The 17,783-nt window shown below is 51.9% G+C and overlaps 1 protein-coding gene across 1 annotated transcript in view; it reads left to right on the forward strand.

The window, feature by feature from the left end:
- Positions 1 to 17,783, forward strand: part of baiap3 (BAI1 associated protein 3) — a 281,399-nt gene that overhangs the window by 134,905 nt on the left and 128,711 nt on the right. Inside the window, exons 10-12 of the mRNA XM_072481213.1 lie at positions 7,323 to 7,400; positions 9,450 to 9,549; positions 16,822 to 16,929. Of these exons, the coding sequence (XP_072337314.1) occupies positions 7,323 to 7,400; positions 9,450 to 9,549; positions 16,822 to 16,929 (286 nt within the window). The remainder of the gene's footprint in view (positions 1 to 7,322; positions 7,401 to 9,449; positions 9,550 to 16,821; positions 16,930 to 17,783) is intronic.

The raw sequence follows: 17,783 nt of genomic DNA on the forward strand, positions 1-17,783 counted from the left end.
GAGCTGACCTGCCTTATCTCCATGTTCATAAGCTGCACCCCTTGCTCGTCTCAGTTGGCGCACCGCCTTCCTGGTGGATAGTCGGTCGAAGCTCGCCTGTAGTTCCTTCCTCTTTCCCAGCTTCGACGGGTCCCCATCCTCTGCATACCTCCTATCTACCTCCAACATCTCATCTATTACCCTCTGCCGCTCCAACCTCTCCTCTTTATCCACCCTGGCCTTAAACAAAATTACCTCACTTCTCACCACCGCCTTTAGAGCCTCCCAGACGACTGCCTTCGACACCTCACTCGTACAATTGAAACCTACATATTCCTTAATTACCTTTTCAATTTTCTCACAGAACACTTGGTTCCCCAAAAGCCCCACATCCAGTTTCCACCCCGGTCTCTGCGCTGCCCCCTTCTCTAGCACCATATCCACCCAATGTGGAGCGTATCTGACACTGCAATTGCAGAGTATTCCGACCCCTTGACTCCAGCCAGCAAAGCCTTCCCCACCACAAAGAAGTCGATCTGCGAGTATACCTTATGGACTGCTGAGAAAAACGAGTACTCCCGTTCCCTTGGGTGCAGGAACCTCCAAGGGTCCACCCCTCCCATTTCCACCATTAGCCCAGCCAGCGCCTCCGCCACCCCCCCCCCCCCCCCGATGGGACCAGCGAGCGCGGCCGTGATCTGTCCAACCTTGGCTCCTGCACCAAATTCCAGTCCCCCCTCACTATCAGTTTGTGTGTGTCCAAGTCGGGATGGCCCCAAACACCTTCCTCGCGAATCCCACATCGTCCCAATTGGGACCGTATACACTTAACAGCGCCACTAATCTCCCCTCCAGCGCCCCTGCCACAATCACATATCTACCCCCCTGATCTGCCACCACTTTCTCCATCTGGAAGCGTACCCTTTTGCTGACCAGCACCGCTACCCCTCGAGCCCTTCCATCAAATCCGGAGTGAAACACTTGGCTAACCCAGCCCTTTTTAAGTCTCACCTGGTCCTTCACCCTCAAGTGAGTCTCCTGCAGCATTGCTACATCGGCTTTCAAACTTTTAAGATGTGCAAGCACCCTTGACCTCTTGACCGGACCTCCTAGCCCTCTCACGTTCCACGTGACTATCCTTACTGGGGGTCTCTCACCCCCCCCCCTCCTTTCTTATCCACCATCACCATACCACCGGGCCCTGCCCAATAAGCCTGACCCTCCCCTGTCCATTGTTAACATCGAACCCCTTCCTCCCCTCCCAAGAAGCCCCCTACAAAAACATCCCCCAAAATCCATCCCTCCATCCCCTCTTGCTTGCCTAGTAGGCCCATTGAAGCCTGCTATCCAGGCTCCAACGTCCGCAGTCCTCCTCCCACCTCACCACCGTTCACTAACTGACTTTAGTTAGCTAGCTCCCCCCGCCAAGACCTCTCGCCCCCTTCCACCCAGTCCCAGAGAAAGAAACACCAAAACAAACCCAACAATCCAACCCCTACAATTCACTAACATAACATTTAACCGTCGCAACACAGAACGCCATTAACTTGAACCCTGTAACAATGCAAAGAAAAGTAAATTTCAGTACAAATCAGTAAAAAGAAAGTTGTTAAATTTTGTACATTTTCCAGCCGCTCAAACACAGTCCACAGTCTCTCTTCCAGTTCCGCTCTTCACGTCTGTCCCAAGCCTTCTGCCCTCACGAACGCCTCAGCCGCCTCCGCTGTCTCAAAATAAAAGTCTTAGAACATAGAACATAGAAAATACAGCACAGAACAGGCCCTTCGGCCCACGATGTTGTGCCGAACCTTTGTCTTTGGCGTTATATGTTACTCTCAACTTCGCCGGGTACACCACACCAAACCGCACCCCCTTCTTGTACAAAGCCGCCTTCACTCGCCCAAACGCCGCTCGTCTTTTTGCCAACTCCACCATCAAGTCCTGATAGATCCGAACCGCAGTACCATCCCACAGCACCTCACGCTCCTGCTTCGCCCAGCTTAATACCTTCTCCTTCATGCAAAACTTATGGAAGCAGATAATTACTGCCCTTGGCGGCTCGTTCACTTTGGGCTTCGGCCTTAATGACCGATGAGCTCGGTCTAGCTCGTACAGGGTGGGGCTCTCACCCTCCCCCATCAGCTCCGCCAACTTCTTAGCGAAGTATTGCGTTGGTCTTGGGCCCTCTGTCCCTTCGGGCAAGCCCACAATTCTCAAATTGTGCCGCCTTGAGCGGTTTTCCAAGTCTTCCAGCTTTGCTCGGAGTCCTCTGTTAACCTCCACCACCCGCCGCAGCTCGTCCCCCATCGAGGTGACCTGGTCGCTGTGTCGTGTCACGGCCTCCTCCACCTCCTTCATCTTCTCGCCCTGCTCTCTCACCTCGGCCGATACCTTTGCCACCTCCACCCTCATCGGGCCGATTGCCTCCTCCACCAATGACTTCAACGCGACCGCCGTCTCCTTCCTCAAGGCCTCCATGTGCCTCACAAACTGTTTTTCCAGCTCCACCGCCATCACCTCGGTCATCTTCTCCACCGTAAGCAGTGCGGCCCCGCCTTGCAGTTCGGCTTCCGCCATCCTGTCAACACGTTTGCTCGTCTTCTCTTTCGGCGGCGAACCCACGTTTCCTCCTTTCTTCGACGCTGCTCTTCACATCCTTTAGCGGCTCATTGTTTTTTATCGTCTTTCTTTTCTCCTGTTTTACCCTCCTGCCCTTCATCAATCTGACATTCTTTTTTTGAAATAAAAAGGGGGGAGAAAGAAAAAAAAAACTTTCACCAAACTTCCTGAAACCTTCTTTCTTTCTCCTCTGCATTCACCTGGGACCAGGCTTCAACCTTCTTTCTTCTTCCTAGGTGGGAATCATCAGCAGACGGGGTGGGGGGGGGGGGAGTAGTTTAGGTTAGAGTAGGGGGGTAATAAGGGTGGGACCTGTACGAAAGGCAAACAGTTTTTGCACTATGCTTATGGTGTCATGTATCTTGTCTATTTTGTTGTTGTTTCCATCCCAAAAATACCTCAATAAAATGTTTATTTTTTTTTAAAAAATGATAATTCTATTGTTTCATGGCTCTAAAAGCATAAATTCTGTCCTTGATCTGTCTAGGACATCATGGGCGCGATTCTCCACTCCCACGCCGGTTGGGAGAATCACCTGGGCCGCCAAAATTTCCGGGGACGCCGGTCCGACGCCCTCCCGCGATTCTCCCAAGCGGCGGGAACGGTCCGGTCGAGTTTCGCGGGCCGCAGGCCGGAGAATTGCCGGAGACACCCAAAATGGCGATTCTCCGGCACCCCCGCTATTCTGAGGCCCGGATGGGACGAGCGGCCAGGCCTGGTCGCTGCAGTCGTGGGCGGTGCGTGAACGCTGGGGGGGGCGGCCTGTGGGGGGGCGAGGGGGGATCCTGCACCGGGCTTCACCTGAAATGTGGTGCAGAGGTCCTCTCTGAAGGAGGACCACCTTCCTTCCACGGCCCCGCAAGATCCGTCCCCCATCTTCTTGCGGGGGGGGGGGGACTTAGAGAGGACGGCAACCACGCATGCGCGGGTTGGCGCCGGCCAATCCGCGCATGCGCGGATGACGCCCGTTATGCGGCGCCGGCCGCGTCATCTATGCGGCACCGCTTTTACGCGGGCGACAAGGCCTGGCGCGTGTAGATGACGCGGCCCCGATCCTGGCCCATTGTCAGGGCCTGAATCGGTCGGGACCGGGGCCGTTCTGCGCCGTCGTGAACCTCGACGGCGTTCACGGCGGCGCGGCCACTTCGGCGCGGGAGTGGAGAATCGTGCCCCGTGTCTCCAACACTGTAATATTCTCCTTAATTGACACTCAGATTTCCCGCTTTCTTTCCTTCCCTTTCTTTCGTTACCACGGTGTGAGTATAGAGTAGTCCTGTGTACATGGTGCGAGTATAGAGCAGTCCTGTGTACATGGTGCGAGTATAGAGCAGTCCTGTGTACATGGTGCGAGTATAGAACAGTCCTGTGTACACTGTGTGTGTTTAATCCAGTCCTGTGTGCATGGTGCGTATATAGAAAAGTCCTGTATAGACTTGTATGGCGCCAGTATAGAGGAGTAAGTGTATGCTGCGTGAGTATAGAGCAGTCCTTTTTACATGGCATGTGTATAGAGCAGATCTGTGTATGTGCATGAGTATGGACCAGTCCTGTGTGCACTGTACAAGTATAAAGCAGTCCTGTGTACACTGCGCGAGTATCAAACTGTCCTGTGTACACTGCGCGAGTATCAAACTGTCCTGTGTACACTGCGCGAGTATCAAACTGTCCTGTGTACACTGCGCGAGTATCGAGCAGTCCTATGTACATTGTGTGATATAGAGCAGTCCTGTGTACTTGGTGCGAGTATAGAGCAGTCCTGTGTACATTGTGTGATATAGAGCAGTCCTGTGTACATGGTGCGAGTATCGAGCAGTCCTGTGTACATTGTGTGATATAGAGCAGTCCTGTGTACATGGTGCGAGTATCGAGCAGTCCTGTGTACATTGTGTGATATAGAGCAGTCCTGTGTACATGGTGCGAGTATCGAGCAGTCCTGTGTACATTGTGTGATATAGAGCAGTCCTGTGTACTTGGTGCGAGTATAGAGCAGTCCTGTGTACATTGTGTGATATAGAGCAGTCCTGTGTACATGGTGCGAGTATCGAGCAGTCCTGTGTACATTGTGTGATATAGAGCAGCCCTGTGTACATGGTGCGAGTATCGAGCAGTCCTGTGTACATTGTGTGATATAGAGCAGTCCTGTGTACATGGTGCGAGTATCGAGCAGTCCTGTGTACATTGTGTGATATAGGGCAGTCCTGTGTACATTGTGTGATATAGAGCAGTCCTGTGTACATGGTGCGAGTATCGAGCAATCCTGTGTACATTGTGTGATATAGAGCAGTCCTGTGTACATGGTGCGAGTATCGAGCAGTCCTGTGTACATTGCGTGATGTAGAGCAGTCCTGTAAATGGTGCGAGTATCGAGTAGTCCTGTGTACACTGCGTGATATAGAGCAGTCCTGTGTACATGGTGCGGGTATCGAGCAGTCCTGTGTACATTGTGTGATATAGAGCAGTCCTGTGTACATGGTGCGAGTATCGAGCAGTCCTGTGTACATTGCGTGATGTAGAGCAGTCCTGTAAATGGTGCGAGTATCGAGTAGTCCTGTGTACACTGCGTGATATAGAGCAGTCCTGTGTACATGGTGTGGGTATCGAGCAGTCCTGTGTACATTGTGTGATATAGAGCAGTCCTGTGTACATGGTGCGAGTATCGAGCAGTCCTGTGTACATTGCGTGATGTAGAGCAGTCCTGTAAATGGTGCGAGTATCGAGCAGTCCTGTGTACATTGTGTGATATAGAGCAGTCCTGTGTACATGGTGCGGGTATCGAGCAGTCCTGTGTACATTGTGTGATATAGAGCAGTCCTGTGTACATGGTGCGAGTATCGAGCAGTCCTGTGTACATTGTGTGATATAGAGCAGTCCTGTGTACATGGTGCGAGTATCGAGCAGTCCTGTGTACATTGCGTGATGTAGAGCAGTCCTGTAAATGGTGCGAGTATCGAGTAGTCCTGTGTACACTGCGTGATATAGAGCAGTCCTGTGTACATGGTGCGGGTATCGAGCAGTCCTGTGTACATTGTGTGATATAGAGCAGTCCTGTGTACATGGTGCGAGTATCGAGCAGTCCTGTGTACATTGCGTGATGTAGAGCAGTCCTGTAAATGGTGCGAGTATCGAGCAGTCCTGTGTACATTGTGTGATATAGAGCAGTCCTGTGTACATGGTGCGGGTATCGAGCAGTCCTGTGTACATTGTGTGATATAGGGCAGTCCTGTGTACATGGTGCGAGTATCGAGCAGTCCTGTGTACATTGTGTGATATAGAGCAGTCCTGTGTACATGGTGCGGGTATCGAGCAGTCCTGTGTACATTGTGTGATATAGGGCAGTCCTGTGTACATGGTGCGAGTATCGAGCAGTCCTGTGTACATTGTGTGATATAGGGCAGTCCTGTGTACATGGTGCGAGTATCGAGCAATCCTGTGTACATTGTGTGATATAGAGCAGTCCTGTGTACATGGTGCGGGTATCGAGCAGTCCTGTGTACATTGTGTGATATAGGGCAGTCCTGTGTACATGGTGCGAGTATCGAGCAATCCTGTGTACATTGTGTGATATAGAGCAGTCCTGTGTACATGGTGCGAGTATAGAGCAGTCCTGTGTACACTGCGTGATATAGAGCAGTCCTGTGTACATGGTGCGAGTATCGAGCAATCCTGTGTACACTGCGTGATATAGAGCAGTCCTGTGTACATGGTGCGGGTATCGAGCAGTCCTGTGTACATTGCGTGATATAGAGCAGTCCTGTGTACATGGTGCGAGTATCGAGCAATCCTGTGTACACTGCGTGATATAGAGCAGTCCTGTGTACATGGTGCGGGTATCGAGCAGTCCTGTGTACATTGTGTGATATAGAGCAGTCCTGTGTACATGGTGCGAGTATCGAGCAGTCCTGTGTACATTGTGTGATATAGGGCAGTCCTGTGTACATGGTGCGAGTATAGAGCAGTCCTGTGTACATGGTGCGAGTATCGAGCAGTCCTGTGTACATGGTGCGAGTATCGAGCAGTCCTGTGTACATGGTGCGAGTATCGAGCAATCCTGTGTACACTGCGTGATATAGAGCAGTCCTGTAAATGGTGCGAGTATCGAGCAATCCTGTGTACACTGCGTGATATAGAGCAGTCCTGTGTACATGGTGCGAGTATAGACAGTTGTCTTTTTAACACCTGACATGTGAGAGGAATGAAGACACAATGTGCGATTGAGGAAACAGTCCAACCTCCCAGGCTTCCCTCGCTCATTGCCAGAAGCTGCCTGCCTGTGTCTCTCCCAAGATGATCAAGCTTTAGGTGTGAGCCCAGAGTTGCTGACAAGTTATTTGACAATCTGGGGCATCAAGCTGATCCTACTCCATTTGAACTGAAGGTCCCAGTGTAGACCCAGATAGGGAACCCAGGCTCTCCCTCAACAAGCCAGAGTCATCAGCATCCACATCTCCTAATGCACTGTTGAGCATGCTCAATGCTGCGGCCAGTGTGCACTCACACACACAGCATTCACAGGTTGAGAGGCCTGTAGCACAGTACGCGAGCATTCGTTTAAAATTTTTTTTAGAGTAGCCAATTATTTTTCTTTTCCAATTGAGGGGCAATTAGCGTGGCCAATCCAACTAACCTGCACGTCTTTGGGTTGTGGGGGTGAAACCCACGCAGGCATGGGGAGAATGTGTACGCGAGCATTCATAACTAACTATTGTCATTGTGTCACTTCCCAGGGACCATGATGATGAAGTCTCAGTGGTAGATGCTTGCAAAACACTAAACCAGATCAGTGGGTTCAAAGGAATGGGAAGGTAAGCTAACATCCTGCTCAGATAGGCCCATCCAGCGTCCAATCAAACCCTCCCAGAGCATCGGAGCCACAGGTAAACTGTGGAGTGCCTGCCCCAATAGTTTTAAATGAGACAGTACAGAGGGAGCTTTACTCTCCATCTAATGCACGCTGGAACTTTCCTGGGAGTGTTTGATGAGACAGTGTGGAGGGAGCTTTAACCTGTATCTAATTCGTGCTCTGTATCTAACCATGTTCTGTATTTGTCCTGGGAGTATTTGATGGGGCAGTGTAGGGAGCTTTACTCTGTCTCTAACCCCGTGCTGTACCTGTCCTTGGGGTGTTTGGTGGGACAGTATAGAGGGAGCTTTACTCTGTCTCTGACCTCATGCTGTGCCTGTCCTAGGGGTGTTTGGTGGGATAGTGTATCTAACCTTGTTTTGTACCTGCCCAGGGTGTATTTGATGGGGATAGTGTAGAGAGGAAGTTTTATTCTAACCCACTCCTGTATCTGCCTGGGAGTATTTGATGGGGCAGTGTAGAAGGAGCTTTACTCTGTACCAACCCCGTGCTGTACCTGTCCTTGCCCTTGAAGTGTTTGATGGGGCAGTGTGGAGGCAGTTTTACTCTATATCTAACCTTGTTCTGTACCTGTCCTGGGAGTGTTTGATGGGGCAGTGTAGAGGCAGCTTTACTCTATATCTAACCTCGTTCTGTACCTGTTCTGGGAGTGTTTGATGGGGCAGTGTAGAGGCAGCTTTACTCTATATCTAACCTTGTTCTGTACCTGTCCTGGGAGTGTTTGATGGGACAGTGTAAGGAGCTTTACTCTGTATATAGGACTGTACTGTGCCAGCCCAGGGATTGTTTGATGGGACCATGTAGAGGGAGCTTTGTATCTAACCCCATGTTGTACCTGCCCAGGGAGTATTTGATGGGGCAGTGCAGAGGAAACTCTCCTCATTAGAGATTTTCTGCCGTCTGTATTTGGGTTAATATTTATACAAAGAATTCTGTGTTTGCCAAGATGCATTGGGTTTTGATTGTCATTATTGAATGTAAAAATGCACTCAAATGACAAAGGAATTGTTGAATTTAGGTTTAAAAGAACGTTCTCTGCAGCAGTGTGCCCACAGCTTTCTAACTCCACCTTACAGATTACCTCTCTTTTGTAAATGTCAGCGTTGTGACCAGCTATACTGTTGCTAAGGAAAGGTCTCCGGATTCTCATCTCTAAACTGATAATCCCATTGCAGGGCTAACAGGCAGTGCACTGCTGTCCAATTGCAGGGATAACAGACAGTGCGCCGCTGTCCCATTGCAGGGACAACAGGTAGTGCACTGCTGTCCCATTGCAGGGATAACAGGCAGTGCACTGCTGTCCCATTGCAGGGATAACAGGCAGTGCACTGCTGTCCCATTGCAGGGATAACAGGCAGCGCACCGCTGTCCCATTGCAGGGATAACAGGCAGTGCACTGCTGTCCCATTGCAGGGATAACAGGCAGTGCACTGCTGTCCCATTGCAGGGATAACAGGCAGTGCACTGCTGTCCCATTGCAGGGATAACAGGCAGCGCACCGCTGTTCCATTGCAGGGATAACAGGTAGTGCACTGCTGTCCCATTGCAGGGATAACAGGCAGTGCACTGCTGTCCCATTGCAGGGATAACAGGCAGTGCACTGCTGTCCCATTGCAGGGATAACAGGCAGTGCACCGCTGTCCCATTGCAGGGATAACAGGCAGTGCACCGCTGTCCCATTGCAGGGAGAACAGGTAGTGCACCGCTGTCCCATTGCAGGGATAACAGGCAGTGCACTGCTGTCCCATTGCAGGGAGAACAGGTAGTGCACCGCTGTCCCATTGCAGGGATAACAGGCAGTGCACTGCTGTCCCATTGCAGGGAGAACAGGTAGTGCACCGCTGTCCCATTGCAGGGATAACAGGCAGCGCACCGCTGTTCCATTGCAGGGATAACAGGCAGTGCATCGTTGTCTCTTCATGCCCCTTCACCCATTCACATTATTTGGTTTCTGTGCTGCATTTTTCTGATTGTTATTTTGATTGTGTAGATACTTCAAACAGATTGTGAAGTCGGCTCGAACCAACGCAGCTGCCGGATCGCAGGAAGAAAACGATGATTTCCTTGGCTGTCTTGATATCCCACTCAGCGTAAGTTTGACGGACAGAACAGAGGACTGGAACAGACTTCCAGAACAGTGCACAATGCAATCCTGGTTCATCTCCAGACACGCCCTCTCCTAGGAGTCCCAAACTAGGATGGAACTCCAGACTGTTCCCTCGATTCTGGACTGTACCACAAGCACCAATCTCTGCTTCAGGATCTAAGAGCATAAGAAATAGGAGTAGAGGCAAACCGTACAGTCACTTAAACCACTATTCGATACAATCATGGTTGATCTCCCTCAACACACCTTTCCTGCCTGCTCCTCATGTTCTTTTATTCCCTGAGAGATAGAAAATCTATCCAATGGGCTTCCCTGCTGCTTCGTCCCCCACATTAGGAGTTCCCCCCTCGCCAGCATTTACAACAGGTTTTGCAAAACTTGAACCAGGTGTACCCACTGGGGGATGCACAAGTAAGAATGCCCCCCGGGAGGAGAGGGACATGCCCAGGCAGTACCCTGGCACTGCTCCCTGGCACTGCCCTCAAGGTCAGCGCCAAGGGGTGGCCCTCTGAGGAGCTCCATTGGGGATGGTTCTCCTTATGCGATGGGGGGAGGTATTCCCGTGTCCATGGGTGTGGATCCCCTTGTGCCTGTGGGGGTGGGGGATCTCCGTGTATGTGGAGCGAGGTTGTGGGGGTGGGGGTGAGTGCATTGTTTTTTATTGGAGATCAGTGTGCCCTTCCCCTTCCCGCCAATGAGACAGCGTGGGCCACGCCTGCAGATTTCTGTTGCATCAAGTGTTGGGTTATCTGGCGCGAAAAGCAAGCTGTGCAGTCTCCAAGTTGCACGCCAGTTTCCTTGCCTCAGCCAGCACTTGGTGCGAAAATGGGAAAATTCCACCCTCTGTCTCTTCATGCATTGGTAAAATAGACAAATTCCAGCATTTGTTTGATGGCGGATTTCAGGCTGTCTGGCGTGTAGTTCTCTATTTTCTCTCTTCCTCCCTTCTTGAATAGTGTTACATTTGCTCATTTCCAATCTGCTCGGACCATTCAAGAATCTAGGAAATTATAGTTGGTGCATCGACTGTTTCTGCAGCCACCTCTTCTAGAACCCTAAAGAACCTACTCAGCCTCGCCCTCGTCATATGCGCTCTATGAACCACCTTAAATTGTATCAGGCTAAGCCTGGCACACAAAGAAGTAGAATTAACCCTACTTGGGGCCTTATCAGCCCATAGCCCCTCCTCAATCTCCTCCCCTTCAGCTCCTCTGCCAACGCCTCCCCTTCTTCTTTCATCTCCTGGTATATCGCCGACACCTTGCCCTCTCCGACCCATACACCCGAGATCACCCTGTCTTGAATCTCCTGTGCCGGGAGCAACGGGAATTCCCTCACCTGTCGCCTCACAAACGCCCTCACCTGCATGTATCTGAAAGCATTTCCCGGGGGTAGCCCAAATTCTCCTCCAGTGCCCAAAGGCTCGCAAACGTCCCATTAATGAACAGGTCCCCCATTCTTCTAATCTATGCTCGATGCCAGCTCTGAAACCCCCCGTCCATCCTCCCTGGGACAAACCGATGGTTACCCCTGATCGGGGACCACACCGAGGCTCCCATTACACCCCTGTGTCGTCTCCACTGGCCCCAGATCTTTAGCGTTGCCGCCACCACCGGACTCGTGGTGTACCTTGTCGGCGAGAGTGGCAGCGGTGCCGTCACCAGCGCCCCCAGGCTCGTTCCTTTGCAGGACGCCAACTCCAACCTCTTCCATGCCACCCCTTCTCCCTCCATTTACGGATCATCGCCACATTGGCTGCCCAGTAGTAGCCACCCAGATTCGGCAACGCCAACCCTCCTCGGTCCCTACTGCGCTCCAGAAACCCTCTCCTTACCCTCGGGGTCTTATTCGCCCACACAAAACCCATAATGCTCCTGTCTACCTTCTTAAAAAAGGCCTTGGTAATTACAATTGGAAGGCACTGGAACTCAAAAAGAAACCTCGGGAGGACCACCATTTTGACCGACTGCACTCTACCCGCTAGCGAGAGCGGCATCATGTCCCATTGTTTGAAGTCCTCCTCCATCTGCTCCACCAGCCTCGTCAGATTAAGTTTATGTAGGGCCCCCCAACTCCTAGCTATTTGGATCCCCAAGTACCGAAAGCTCCTTTCCGCCCTCCTCAATGGTAGATCGTCTATCCCCCTTTCCTGGTCTCCTGACTGTACTACAAAAAGCTCACTCTTCCCTACATTAAGCTTATAGCCCAAAAAATCCCTAAACTCCCTTAGAGTCTGCATGACCTCCACCATCCCCTCCACTGGATCCGCCACATCCTCTCCCCTCGGACCACCCCCCTCCATTTCCTAGACTCCCTTAATGACATGGCCAAGGGTTCAATTGCTAATGCAAACAACAGGGGGGACAGGGGGCACCCCTGCCTCGTCCCACGATACAGCCGAAAATACTCCGACCTCCGCCGATTCATAACCACACCCGCCACCGGGGCTCTGTATAGGAGCTTAACCCAACAAATAAACCCCTCCCCAAACCCAAAGCTCCGCAACACTTCCCAGAGGTACTCCGACTCTACTCGGTCAAAGGCCTTCTCCGCGTCCATGGCCGCCACTATCTCCGCTTCTCCCTCCACCGATGGCATCATTATCACGTTTAGGAGCCGCCGCACATTGGTGTTTAGCTGCCTGCCCTTTACAAATCCCGTCTGGTCCTCGTGAATCACCCCCGGGACACAGTCCTCGATCCTCGTAGCCAGCACTTTTGCCAGCAACTTAGCATCCACGTTGAGGAGCGAGATCGGCCTGTACCACCCACATTGCAGTGGGTCCCTGTCCCACTTCAGGATCAAAGAGATCGTCGCCTCAGACATTGTCGGGGGCAGGGTCCCTCCCTCCCTTGCCTCATTAAAAGTCCTCACTAGCAACGGGGCTAACAGGTCTACGTACTTCCGATAAAACGCGACCGGGAACCCGTCTGGTCCCGGGGCCTTCCCTGCCTGCATACTCCCCAGACCTTTGATCAGCTCCTCCAACCCAATTGGTGCCCCCAAACCAGCCACCTCCTGCTCCTCCACCCTCGGGAACCTCAGTTGGTCCAAGAATCGTCGCATCCCCTCTTCCCCTGCTGTGGGCTGGGATCTGTACAGCTCCTCATAGAAGGCCTTGAATGCCTCATTTACTTTCGTCACACTCCGCACCGTAGCTCCCCTTCCATCCTTGACTCCACCTATCTCCCTTGCTGCCATCCTCTTACGGAGCTGGTGTGCCAGCATTCGGCTCGCCTTCTCCCCATCTTCATACGTCGCCCCCTGTGCTTTCCTCCACTGTGCCTCTGCCTTCCCTGTGGTCAACAGGTTGAACTCCGTCTGGAGATGTCGCCTTTCCCTAAGTAGTCCCTCTTCAGGGGCCTCTGCGTATCTCCTGTCCACTCTTAAAATCTCCCCCACTAACCTCTCCCTTTCCACGCCCTCTATCTTCTCCCTATGAGCCCTAATGGAGATTAGCTCTCCCCTGATCACCGCCTTCAGCGCCTCCCATACCACCTGCACCTCCCCGTTGGAAAGGCCTCCAAGTACCTTTCAATGCACCCCCTCACCCTCCCACACACCGCCTCATCTGCCAGCAGTCCCACATCCAACCGCCACAACGGGCGTTGGTCCCTCTCCTCTCCCAACTCCAGTTCCACCCAGTGCGGGGCGTGGTCTGAAATGGCTATGGCCGAATACTCCGTTCCCTCCACTTTCGAGATCAGCGCCCTGCCCAGAACAAAAAAATCTATCCGGGAATAGGCTTTGTGGGAGAAAAAAGAAAATTCCTTGGCCTGCGGCCTGGCAAATCTCCACGGATCCACTCCCCCCATCTGGTCCATAAACAACCTAAGCACCTTGGCCACAGCCGGCCTCTTTCCGGTCCTAGATCTGGAGCGATCCAGTGCTGGGTCCAACACCGTATTAAAATCCCCACCCATTATCAAGCTTCCTACCTCCAGGTCCGGAATGCGCCCCAACATACGCTTCATGAATCCAGCATCATCCCAGTTCAGGGCGTATACATTTACCAATACCACCCATGTCCCCTGTAACTTACCGCTCACCATCACGTATCGACCTCCATTGTCCGCTACAATATTCTTGGCCTCAAACGACACCCGCTTCCCCACCAATATTGCCACCCCTCTGTTCTTCGCATCCAGCCCCGAATGGAATACCTGTCCTACCCATCCCTTTCTTAACCTGACCTGATCCGCCACCTTTAAATGTGTCTCCTGGAGCATGGCCACGTCTGCCTTCAGTCCCTTTAAGTGCGCGAACACTCGGGCCCTCTTTACCGGCCCATTCAGGCCCCTCGCATTCCACGTTATCAGCCGGATTGGGGGGCCTCCCTGCCCCCCCCTGCCGACTAGCCATCCCCTTTTCTAGGCCAGCCCCGTGCCCGCGCCGCCCTCACCCTCCAGTCCCCCAGACGGGGGACCCCCGCCCCGACCACATCTTCTGTGTCCAATTTCCCCTCGGCCAGTGCAGCAGCAACCCTATCCCCCCCCCCCCCCCCACCCCCACCCCGCTAGACCCATGTCTAGCTCTTTTGCTCCCCCCATAACACTCCCGTAAGTCAGCTGACTCCTGCTGACCCCGGCTTCCCCTGCCGTCCCATTGACCCCCCCGTGTGGGAATCTCCCCTTCAGTGTGCGCTCCTTCATTCTCCTCACCCCCCTCCATCCTTCCCTAGCGCGGGAAAAAGCCTGCGCTTTCCTCAGCCTGCCCCGCCCCCTCTGGCGCAGCTCCTGCCGCGGCCTTGTCTCATTTCCCTCATCCCCGAGCCTCCCCTCCCTCCAGCATCGGCGCCCACCGTCTCGTACAGTCTTCTCACCTGGTCCCTTTCCCCATCCCCATCCATCACCCAATCCGTGGAACATTTCCTGCGCGTGATTAACACGCTGTGCAAAACAAACATCGAACATCCCCCCCACCCTCACAAACCCTCAATTTGAGTCCAACTTTTCAGTTTGGATAAAGGTCCAAGCCTCCTCAGGCGTTTCAAAATAGTGATGTTGATCCTTGAATGTGACCCCCAATCGCGCTGGCTGCAGCATTCCGAATCTCACTCCCTTCCGATGCAGCACCGCCTTGGCCCGGTTGAAACCCGCTCTCTTCTTTGCTACTTCCGTGCTCCAGTCCGGGTAGATTCGGATCTCCGCATTCTCCCAGCTGCTGCTCCGCTCTTTCTTGGCCCATTTCAAGATCCTCTCTCTGTCCGTGAAACGGTGAAACCTCACCACAATCGCCCTTGGCGGCTCATTAGCCTTGGGTCTCCTCGCCAGCACCCGATGTGCCCCATCCAGCTCCAGAGGCCTCGGAGGGGCCTCCGCACCCATTAGCGACTCGAGCATCGTGCTCGCATATGCCCCGGCATCGGCCCCCTCCACTCCTTCAGGGAGACCCAGGATCCGAAGATTCTTTCTCCTCGACCTGTTCTCCAGGTCTTCGAATCTTTCCGCCCACCTTTTGTGCAGCGCCTCATGCGCCTCCACCTTCACCGCCAGGCCCAAGATCTCATCCTCGTTCTCATTAACTTTTTTCTGCACCTCCTGGATCTTTACCTCGTGGGCCTTCTGGGTCATCCCTAATCCTTCAATCGCCGACAGCATAGGCGCCAGCATCTCTTTCCGCAGCTCTTCAAAACCGTGCTTAATGAACTCTTGCAGCTCCGGCCCGCCGTCCACTTTATCTCCAGCCGCCGCCATCTTGTTTTTCTTCCCTTGCTTCTCTCGCTGCTCCAACGCCGCTTTTTTAGCCGTTTCACTTCTTGTCCGCTCCATATACACTCTCACCTTCCCACATGGAACGTCTTCAAAAAACTCCCGTTGGGGCTCCTCTGGAGAGCCTGAAAGTCCGTAATCGCGGGAGCTGCCGAATCGTGCGCCTTAGCTCCGCATCGCCGCAACCGGAAGTCATCACTAAATATTTTTAAAGCAGAGGTAATTAGATTCTATTCTTTTAAATTTAGAGTAGCCAATTATTTTTTCTTTTTTTTTCCGATTATGGGGCAATTTAGCGTGGCCAATCCACCTAACCAGCATATCTTTGGGTTCTGGGGGTGAAACCCACGCAGACATGGGGAGAATGTGCAAACTCCACATGGATAGTGACCCAGGGCCGGGATTCGAACCCGGGTCCTCAGCGCCGCAGTCCCAGTGCTAACCACTGTGCCACATGCTGCCCCGGTAAATAGATTCTTGTTGGACAAGGGAATCAAAGGTTATCGGATATAGATAGGAAATATGGAACACAACACAAACAGATCAGCCATGACCTTATTGAGTGGCACAGCAGTTTTGAGGGGCCGAATAGCCTACTTATGCTCCTACTTTGTATGTTTTTATGTGTTAACTCCTGCCTGAGCATAACTTACAATAGGTTACCTGACCTTCAGTATCTTTACTGGGCATGACAAATGCTCAAGGATTTTTCACTCCCCCGAACAGGCGCCGGAATGTGGTGACTAGGGGCTTTTCACAGAACTTCATTTGAAGCCTACTTGTGACAATAAGCGATTTTCATTTCATTTCATTTAATTTCATTCATTTTTATTTCATTACTAATTAAACCTGCCTCATTGCGCAATATTTGATATAAAATAGCTTTAGCCCCAGTTGGTTCCGCAACACATTGTCCCAGGAAACTGTTGTGAAAGCTTTCTCCAAGCTCATCATCCAGACTACCTTTGTCAATTTGATTTGTCCAGTCTATATAAGATTAAAACAATGGTTGTAACATTGTCTTTGTTACAACCACCAATTATATTTTGCTTGATGCTCTGTCCAACAATGTAATTTATTGTTAGGAGGCCGAAAATCTATTCCCACCAGAGTTTTCTGACCCTTGTTATTCCTAATCGCCACCCACACTGTTCCAGTTCCTGATCTTCTGAGCCAAGATCCTTTCTCACTACCATCCTTATGCCACCCTTTACTATATGGACTACTCCTCCTCCTTTTATTCTGTCTGATTTTTAAAAATGCTTTATACCATGCAATGTTATTTTCTCAACCTTATTCACCTTGCGACCATGCGTCTGTAGTGGCGATTAAATCAAAACCATTTATTTGTGCCACCAGGTGACCTACCTTATTATGAATGCTTCCTGCAGTAAACTAAAGAGTCTTTCATTTTACTTTTTTACTGCTAGTCAAACAGTGCACCTGGTCTGAATCCCAGGCCTGACAGTGACTCAAGCGCCAGCTCGCTCCCAGACTCCAGCTGATCTGATTCACAAACTGAATTTTTGCCGTTTGTTTTCCAGGAGATTCCGGTCGGAGGATTTGACAACTGGTTTAAACTAGAGCCTCGATCAAGCTCTTCTCGAGTGCAGGGAGATTGTCACCTCATCCTGACACTGACTATGTCACAGGTAATGGGCCAGGCAGTGAGGGAAAGGGACAGAGACATAATTTACCCAGTTTGCCTTGGGTCAGTGAGGTTTTGTCAAGTCTTCTTAATAATGCCCTTAAAATCAACAACGCCATGGCAGCTGACAGTAAACTCCCTGCCCTGAGTTGTGGACATGAGTTCATGTTGGAAGATTCTGTGAGAACCAACCCGCTGTCTGCACTCATTCATCAACATGGTCACTAGGCTGAGCATACGATTGCCATATTCTGTCAATGGAAATGTGCTCCAAGAGTCAGAGGAAAGGACCCAGACCCCAGTGAGAGTCAGCTCCTTCAGGAGAGATGAGGAACTGTACCCCAGTGAGAGTCAGTACCTTCAGGATAAGAAGGGACCCATACCCCAGTGAGAGTCAGCACCTTCAGGAGAGATGGGGAACTGTACCCCAGTGAGAGTCAGCACCTTCAGGAGAGATGAGGAACTGTACGCCAGTGAAAGTCAGCACCTTCAGGATAAGAAGGGACCCCTTACTCAGTGAGAGTCAGTACCTTTGAGAATGAAGGAGAACTGGTACCCCAGTGTGAGTCAGTACCTTCAGAAGAGATCAGGAACTGTACCCCAGTGAGAGTCAGCACCTTCAGGAGAGTTGGCACCTTCAAGAGAGGAGGTAACCTGTACCCCAATGAGACTCAGTACCTACAGGTGAGGAGGGGACTATACCCCAGTAGAGTCATACCTTCAGGAGAGTAAGGGAACTGTACCCCAGTGAGAGTTGGTATCTTCAGGAGAGGAGGGGAACTGTATGCCAGTGAGAGTCAGCACCTGCAGGAGAGGAGGTAACCTGTACCCAGTGAGAGTCAGCACCTTCAGGAGAGA

Source organism: Scyliorhinus torazame, chromosome 17 (assembly GCF_047496885.1).
Source record: "Scyliorhinus torazame isolate Kashiwa2021f chromosome 17, sScyTor2.1, whole genome shotgun sequence".
Taxonomy (NCBI): domain Eukaryota; kingdom Metazoa; phylum Chordata; class Chondrichthyes; order Carcharhiniformes; family Scyliorhinidae; genus Scyliorhinus; species Scyliorhinus torazame.